Source organism: Zingiber officinale, chromosome 8B, assembly GCF_018446385.1.
Source record: "Zingiber officinale cultivar Zhangliang chromosome 8B, Zo_v1.1, whole genome shotgun sequence".
NCBI classification, from domain to species: Eukaryota; Viridiplantae; Streptophyta; class Magnoliopsida; order Zingiberales; family Zingiberaceae; genus Zingiber; species Zingiber officinale.
In genome coordinates this window covers 4,072,081-4,080,602 of record NC_056001.1, presented here as the reverse complement: position 1 = coordinate 4,080,602, position 8,522 = coordinate 4,072,081, and the positions used below count along the sequence as shown (strand labels likewise).

At 39.7% G+C, this 8,522-nt stretch overlaps 1 protein-coding gene across 2 annotated transcripts; it reads right to left on the bottom strand.

Moving 5' to 3' along the window:
* Nucleotides 1–4,725: 4,725 nt before the first annotated feature.
* Nucleotides 4,726–6,994, bottom strand: LOC122017780 (transcription factor bHLH87-like). 2 transcript variants are annotated; one of them, XM_042575470.1, is made up of 3 exons: nucleotides 6,794–6,994; nucleotides 6,439–6,725; nucleotides 4,726–6,351 (listed from the first exon to the last, which is right to left on the bottom strand). In XM_042575470.1, the coding sequence occupies exon 3, from the start codon at nucleotides 6,315–6,317 to the stop codon at nucleotides 5,385–5,387; it is 933 nt and encodes a 310-aa protein (XP_042431404.1). In that variant the 5' UTR covers nucleotides 6,318–6,351; nucleotides 6,439–6,725; nucleotides 6,794–6,994; the 3' UTR covers nucleotides 4,726–5,384. The 2 variants fall into 2 exon arrangements, with proteins under 2 accessions (XP_042431404.1, XP_042431405.1); XM_042575471.1 differs by having other exon boundaries at nucleotides 6,439–6,651.
* Between the last annotated feature and the right edge of the window lie 1,528 nt (nucleotides 6,995–8,522).

Sequence of the window (8,522 nt, the reverse complement as noted above, 5' to 3'; positions counted from 1 at the left end):
GGAACAAACATTATTAATAGCCCACATAGAGCGATGGAATTGTAAAGTGACTGGAGACCACCGTTAATTTCTTTCCTCCAACAGGAAAGTTTACCATCCTAGCAAGAACAAGCACGTATGATCAAGGAATGATATGATCGATTCACATTGTTGGGGGATCACTTGTATAAGAGGACTTTCTCTTGCCCTTTGCTTAAATGTATCGGGTCGGAGGGAGTTCAATACATTCTATAAGAAGTCTAACAAGGCTCCTGTGGAAGCCATGCGGGAGGCCGATCACTCGTCAAAAATATTTTATTAGTTGGATATTTCTGGCTCACTCTACAAGCCAACTCGGCCAAGTTAGTATCCACTTGTTTATCATGCTAGAAACTAGACCATTTTACACCACCCCCATAGAGCTTTTGAAAATCTCAATTGTTTTATGTCTTTTCAACAGTAGGGAATGGATATTGTAGGACCTTTTGCGATGACATCAGCTCATAAAAGGTTCTTATTGGTGGTCGTCGATTATTTCTCCAAGTAGGTGGAAGTCGAAGCTTTAGCAAAGATAACCGAGTAGATGATCATCAAGTTCTTATGGCAGAACATCATATGTCGATACGGAATTCCCTACAAACTCATCTTGGATAATGGAAGACAATTCTAGGATTGAAAAATTCAGGAGTGGTGCTCAAGTTATGCTATCTTACAAGCTTTTGCGTCCGTGACCTATGCTCAGAGTAATAGTCAAGCGGAAGTCACTAACAGGGAGATCCTCAAAGGCCTCAAAATCAAGCTAGATCATGTCGGAGGAAGTTGGATAGATGAACTGCCCAGTGTGCTATGGGCTTACGCACTACCCCTCGGGAGAACACAAGTATAACCCCTTTCATCTCGTCTATAATGGAGAAGTAGTGGTTCCAGTTGAAGTTGACTATGAGTCCGATCAGAGAAGGTTATACGATGAAGATAATGTCGATCGACGTCTAATGGAACTAGACCTGGTTAGTGAGAGCAGAAAGAGAGAGCTACCGCTCGGTTGATAGCCTACCAACATCGGATGAGATAAAACTACAACCGGAGGATCATTCCCTAATTCATTCAGGAGGGAGACTTAGTGTGAAAACGAGTAAAGCCGGTAGAAGATGTTAACAAGTTAGAACCTCAATGGAGTGGACTATACAAGGTGATGAAAAGGCTCGCCTCAAGTGCTTATTATCTTCAAGACGCTAATGGAAGGAACTTGGACAGGCCATGGAGCGCCAACTATCTTCAGCCTTACCAAGTTTAAAGGTATACTCGTATTGCATAAATATATATCTTGTCAAATATTTGTGCTCAATGAAAATGTGGACAAACTTAGCTCGGAAGATGCAGATTCTAACTCTCGAGCCTTAGTGATGAATTATAAGCTAGTTTCCTTGTGTCCTTCAACTATCCGGTCAGAGGTTCAATTTCAGACTTTCGAGCCTTAGCGCCGAGTTATAAGCAGATTTTACCGTGCCCTTCGATCATCTGGTAGGAGGTTCAATTCCAAACTTTCGAGATTTAGTGCTGAGTTATAAGTAGATTTCCCCGTGCCCTTCGATCATCCAATCGGAGGTTCAATTCCATACTCTCAAGCCTTAGCGCCGAGTTATAAGCTGATTTTCTCGTACCCTTTAACCATCCGGTTGGAGGTTCAGTTCCAGACTCTCGAGCATTAGCGCTGAGTTATAAATGAGTTTCCCTGTACCCTTCGACCATCGGGTCAGAAGTTCAATTCTAGACTCTCGAGCCTTAGCGTCGAGTTATAAGTGGGTTTCCTTATGCCCTTCAACCATCCAGTTGGAGGTTCAATTCCAAACACTCAAACCTTAACGTCGAGTTATAAGCGGGTTTCCCCCTGCCCTTTGATCATCCGATCGGAGGTTCAATTCCAGACACTCGAGCCTTAGTGTCGTGTTATAAGCGGATTTCCCTATACCCTTCGACCATCCGGTCGGAAGTTTAATTCCAGACTTTCGAGCCTTAGCGTCGAGTTATAAGCGGGTTTCTTCGTGCCCTTTGACCATCCGATCGTGGGTTCAATTTCAGACTCTCGAGCCTTAATGTCCAGTTATATGCGAATTTTCCCATGCCCTTCGGCCATCTGGTCGGAATTCCATACTCTCGAGTTTTCGAGCCGAGTTATAAGCGAGTTTCCCCTTACCTTTCGACCATCCGGTCAGAGGTTTAATTCCAAACTCTTGCGCCCTAACACCAAGTCATAGATGGGTCCCCAGCTCAAGCACTCCGAATTTGGTCTTGTCTGAAATCGGGGAAGATGATGTGCTGACTAGGTGGCTTCGAGGTTGACCGCGGGAAGACTCCGAGCAGGAGGAACCTAGTGCCACGAGCGAGCCATAGTGTCAAAGAAGAACGACGGAGGAACAAAACGTCAATGATTGGGCCAGGAAAAGATTCCGGTGCAAGCACTCTGACGCTCAAGTTAGACGGGGAGCTGAAGAAAACGAATGAAGAACACCGGCGATTAACAGTGAATTTTAATAGCGGAGCTTACATACGCCTTGATCAGGAGGAGACCCCTTATATAGTGTTGTTATTCATCTCTACACTAATATCAATGCATTACTAAAATAAGATCAATCATTCTGACACTCTGTAGTCTTTTCTAAATTGAAATCATCACCTCTGTGTTTACAGGGTAAAAACTTTCACCATACGGACGACACAGGTAATATTCTATTGATTATTTGATAGCGGTTATGTAAAACGTCAAAAAAGAATATCGATCCCTTCGGTTGAGAGGCTATTAATTGTAACACTTCAATGGTGAGATGATGAATCCTATTTACTATCCGATTGGACATCATTCTTGAATGAGTTTGATCTGCTACTAAAGGTTAGGTACCTTGAGGATTCGGTATCCGGTCGGACAAAGAGCTCGATCAAGTAGTATGCATAGAAGATCCGATTGGACCAAGAGAACTCGGGTTCTAATCGAGCTAAAGGGACTCAGGATTCCATCGGGCCAAGAGGACTCAGAATCCAATATGAAAAAAGATCTGATTAGTCGAAGTACTCAGTCGGGCTGCTCGATTGGGTTCTACGGTCATGCTAGTCCTGATTGTTGACCCCTTTTTAACTTTAACTATCACATCAGCTAGTCTTCTTAATCTCAACCCCAACTTTAGGAGCCCCACCTTATTCTCCTTATCAATCAATGTTTAGTGTAGTTCTAAAAAAAAATGTTTGATTTGATTTGATGTATAATTTGTACCAATAATTGCTTGCTGCCCGGCTACAACACAATAATTATCCATATGGCCTGTCGATTCTTAGCTGAGTCCTGAATTTTTAGAACCTAAGAAAACTTAGGAGGATTATATATGTGTGCACAGTCGATAAGTTCTACTTATGGTAATTCAAACTATTTGCATCTATAACTGATTTTACTTAAAGAGCCTGCCCATTTATATATTTATCAACTTATAAAATAAATGTTAATTTGTAAATTAATTTGTACTTTTATAATTAAAAATATTGACCATAATTATAAACTTTTACAGTTTGTTTAGGAGGAGGAGAGGGAAGCATAAGTAAAGGGAATATAACTTTGAGGAGGAGAGGGGAGGAAGGAGAACTTCTACCCTCCCTTACCCTTCAAATGCCCCCTCACTCCATCTAAAGAGTTATATTCATTGAGTAGAACACATTAGGTTTTTTCTATGAAAAAAAAATATTTTGATGAATAATTTAAACAATTGTGTAAATTGATTTATAATTAAGTTTATGCCTTCAAAATTAAAGACTTTAACCATTATAAATTTCAATATACTTGTTTACTTTTTTTAATATAAAAGAGTTTGTTTTTGATAAAAACAATCTAAAGTAAGTATTTTTGTAAAATAAAATTTTTGACATGTATTCTGGAAAGAAAAATGTTTTGTAAAATTTAATTTTATGTTTTTTATCATTCTCATATTTTAGTAAGTTACCTAAATGTTAATATAATTCTAATTATATGTTATAAATGAAACCGCACTTGAGTCTATCACACACAAATTGAGTTTAAACTCAAAGATGATGCACAAACCGTTTCTTCTAAGAAAAAGTTTACAAATGATATTATAATTATTTTAAAAGATACAACGGACGATGCTGACTAACTAAATGCCAATTCTGAGAGTTCCAAAGCATCACATAATACTTTAACAAATTTTTGATCGACCAAAACACTCAAAGAATCTGAATTGAAACAAATATATTAAAGGTTAGCTTTTGAATGTACATAAATTATAATCTGAATTTATTTAGTAGTAAAAAAAACTGTCTGATTTTAGGATTAATTGGACGAACCTAAACATCTGAATTACTAAAAAAAAAAAAAAAAAAAAAAAAAAAAGGGATCGATCATAACATCCAAAAATGATAAAATCTCCCACATTCATTGAATCACAGTTTCAATATTAAGGGTAGGCTGGGATCATGCATATACAGCTGCCATGAAAAGCTCTGAACAACGAGTTTTACTTCAGGAAGGGTTATTGGGATTAGACACATTGGATTGTCACCATAATAATAATAATAATAATGGCATCAATAACAATGATAGTAATCATAACAATGACTACACGGAGAAAAGACTATCTAAATAAGCCAAGAACATTAAAAAAAAAAAAAAAAAAAAAAAAGCAGAAGAAGCCAATCCCGATAACAAAAGTCACATTCCAGCAGAACACCGCCTTTTTTTGAATAAAGAAAAGGATCAGATAAGATAGCAAAGAGCTAAGAAAGATAACTGTCTGTCCCCAGCTAGAGCTAGCCATCCCCATTCCTTCTCTCAGATTGTATAGTTTTCTATTTTGCTTGACATAAGCAGTAATTTACTTTACATGCAATCAGTAACAGAGTGAGTGCCATGCCATGGGCATGGCTGCCAATCTTCAACTTCGTGCCTTCAACTCCCTTTGGAACTAGTTCCTACAGAATTCGCTCTTCTCTTTTCTTTTGTTTTTTTTCTCATCGCAAGGCAGAGGGGATGTGTGACTCTCAGGCTTTATTTCTCTGATTGATGAAGAAATAGGAAATGGGATATTCAAACTGTGTGTTTGGAATTGCGAATTGAATAGGAACTTTTTCCGAAAGCTGGAGCGTTTCAAGGATTCGTTAATTCTGAAAGACCAGGATTGCTTTATTGTGGACAGGGAAAGGTAGTTAAGATTAAAAAAAGAAAGAAAGTGAGAAAGAAAGAAAGAAAGAAAGAAAGAAAGAAAGAAAAAAAAGAGGGGCGGCAGTGGTTCCTGGAAAAGCTGAAGTTTTATATATAAATAAAAATTGAATTTTGATCAGGAAGATTTATTGAGGACGAGATTTGAGCCCTAATCCCCGAGCTAATGATGAAGACGATCATGTGTTAATTAGGGTTTTAGGATGGTCGGGTGAGGTCTCTGAACGGCGAAAGCCTGGTTCAGAGCGAGTGGAAAGGAGGGGCGCTTCAAGGTGGCGGCGGCGGAAGCGGCGCCGTTAGTGTTCGACGGGTTGCCTAGGGTTTCTAGGGCCCTGACCTGCGACTTGAGGAACTTGAGGTAGTTGGCGGCCTCATCGAGCATGGTTGCGGTGTCCAATTTGGTCCCGCCGGGGACGAGCCTCTGCAGCACCCTAAGCCGCTCGCTGATCCTCTCCCGCCGGTGCCTCGCCGCCACCGTCTGCGGGTCGCTCGATATCCTCACGTTCTTCCTCTTCGGCCTCTCCGCAGTCTCCTCTACGCCGCCCAGACTCACCGGCCGCAGTGCCGCCGCCCTGTAGATCATCTCCTTCACCTGTGCGATCACCTCGACGTCCGGCTCCCGGCTGCTCTCCTCGCTGAAGCTTATTGTCATGCACCCCGAGTGCTTCTCCGACCGCGGCCTCTTCCGGCTCCGAGAACCGACGATCTGATAACTTTCCTCCTCGAACCTCCTCCTGGAGTCAAAATTCGACCTTGGAGGGGGATTGAGGCAGAATTGAGAGGCCGCTTCATCCTTGCCGAACTTATGGTGGTCGAAGGAACCATGGTTGATCTCGGACTCACCGCTGCAGCTCAAGTTACAGAAGTTGTCACCGCCGGAAAAGATAGCAGAGATCACATCTTCATCGTTGATTAAATTCTCGTCCCCTCTCCCAACGAGCGGGAAAGCAGCGGCACAGGGTTGAGAAAGAAGGCCATCACTCCACGCTTCGCCTGATTCCATTAGCTCAGAATCCGAGCACGCGATGATTCCTTGGAGCTCAATGCCAGAGTAGTTAAGAAAGGAAGCATCAAGATTGGATTTTGAGGCTGTTGGATTGCCCCAACCCACCTTCTGATCCATCTAGCTAGCAGCAGCAGCAGCTAGAGCTGTAATCCTGGGACAAAGTAATTAACATCAAATCAAATCCAAGAGTTTGCATGCCTTCATGCACAGTAATCATGTCAAGACGTCAAGTGACTACCTTCTTCAGATTCAGCGACAGAAAGATCTCAAGAACCCGATGAGATCTTAGAAATTCTTGGCCTGGGACTTTAGTACCTCAATGGAATTGAAAACTCCTCCAATGGATGTACGACAATGCAGCTGCGGTCGGGTGCGGCATTCATTCATATAGTTGGTCGAGCAAAACAGTCTTCTCTATGCCAATCGTCATCGCTTGCAACCGAAACTTAAGCTGACCGTATACAAACAGACAAGGCATTCAATTCCTGTAACCTCCCAATAATGCAATCCAGGCTCACCAAATAACTGAATCGACGAAGAAAAGTAAAAGAGAGGAAACAAAAGAAACAAAAAAAAAAAAAACAGAAGCTTACCTTATGATTTCGCATCACCTCCAATCTGCTCTGCATTCTACCTGCAGCTGTTCATACAAGCTCCGCTTATAAGCAGACAAACGCGAGCTAAGAACCAATTTTTTTTTTCAGCAATTTGGAGAAATGCATTACTTTTTGGAAGACAGCCAAGTGGTGATTACGATTTACAGTTAAAGTCTCATGCGTTCTGCCAACTTTAACTTTATTTCTGCCTTGTGAAGTGCAAGGTCCACAAAACTGAACTGTAAATTCAAAAATGACGACGGTGACTTGTTGTTGCAGTTTCATCAACTTTTGTCAACATCTAATTTCAGTCACTAAAACGGGAAGAAGAAAAACATACAAACTGTGCTAATGTTTGTACTTCTCCAATCGACAACAACCGAGTGTTTGCAGAATCCAAGTGTATTATGCTCCCTTACTAAAACATTTGTGCAGGTATGATCGTTGCGGTTGTTAAAAAGGTCTGCACAGCACTGCAATTTGGGTTTAGAAAGTCTGGAAGCAACTCAACTCAGGCCAAACACTGAGTGCAGTGATAGGGATATTGATTTAATATATGTATATTTTTAATTGCTTTGACTAAGAGTTTGAAGCATCGATTGGATAGTAAAGTTTTGTTTGTGTGAAATGAAGAGGAATGGGATGGTGAGTAATTAGAATTAATGGAGTGGGCCAAGTGGTTTCATTAATAGGGACTAGGAATCTAACATTGGATTTGGGATGGAACACTCCAGCTTCCATTGATTTTTCTCACAAAGCAAAATTGGAGTCAGGACACAATTAGTGATGGCCGCTGTTGATCATCCAGATCAAGCTTGTTCTAAGGAGGAGTCCTGTTTAGGCTGAAAGTGAAAGAACATTCAATTTTTGATCCTAGTGTTTGGCATGATTCATGAGAGCAAGCCGCCCATTTTCCAGTGGGAAAAAAGAGCAAAAATAAAAAATAAAAACACACACAGTGCAAAATATTGACGTGATTAATTTGGTCAACTAATCTCTAGCATTAAATGGACTTTGATTACTGTTCAGTCACGTTGTTAGCGTTGTGAGAGGAACACCAACTCCACAAGTGTAAATCCCCATTGTTTTTTTAAAGACAAATTGGAATTATTACTTCTATAAAACATTTTTTTTTAAAAAAAATTGTTTATCAAGTTAAAAATTTTATGGAACAAATGATAATTTTATATTTAATTTAATTTAATTTAATGTTGGAAGAATGTGTTTCTTGTGCGAGCGTTTTGATTCCGATAGCAGTTTTGTTTTTTTTTAATGGACCATTCAAAAGTTATGTCGCTATTTTATTTTAGACAAAGTCCTTCTTTTGTTTCTATTCGAACGTTGACTATGCTTTGACTGCCATAGATCATAAGCTTGGTTAAAATAGCAAGAGTAATGCATTATAAATCAAATTTAAGAATCTAAAAGATAATAAATATGATCACTTCTATACCAAATAAAAAATCATTTTGCATCAAATACAATAATACAAAACTAGCTCTGCATCAATAATTGATAAGCACCCTTCTGTAATAAAATACCAAAATAAGTCAAAATATAAAAAATTCATAGAACAATCAAACTCATCATATTCTGCTCTCAATTCACCCCAAATCTCTAAAACTATTTGAAAGGACGATTGAGTTTCTGCTAAAATTCTTTGTAAATGAATTGCTTATTTAATCGAAATTAGTAAAAGATAAATCACAAGAATGGAATGGACTTT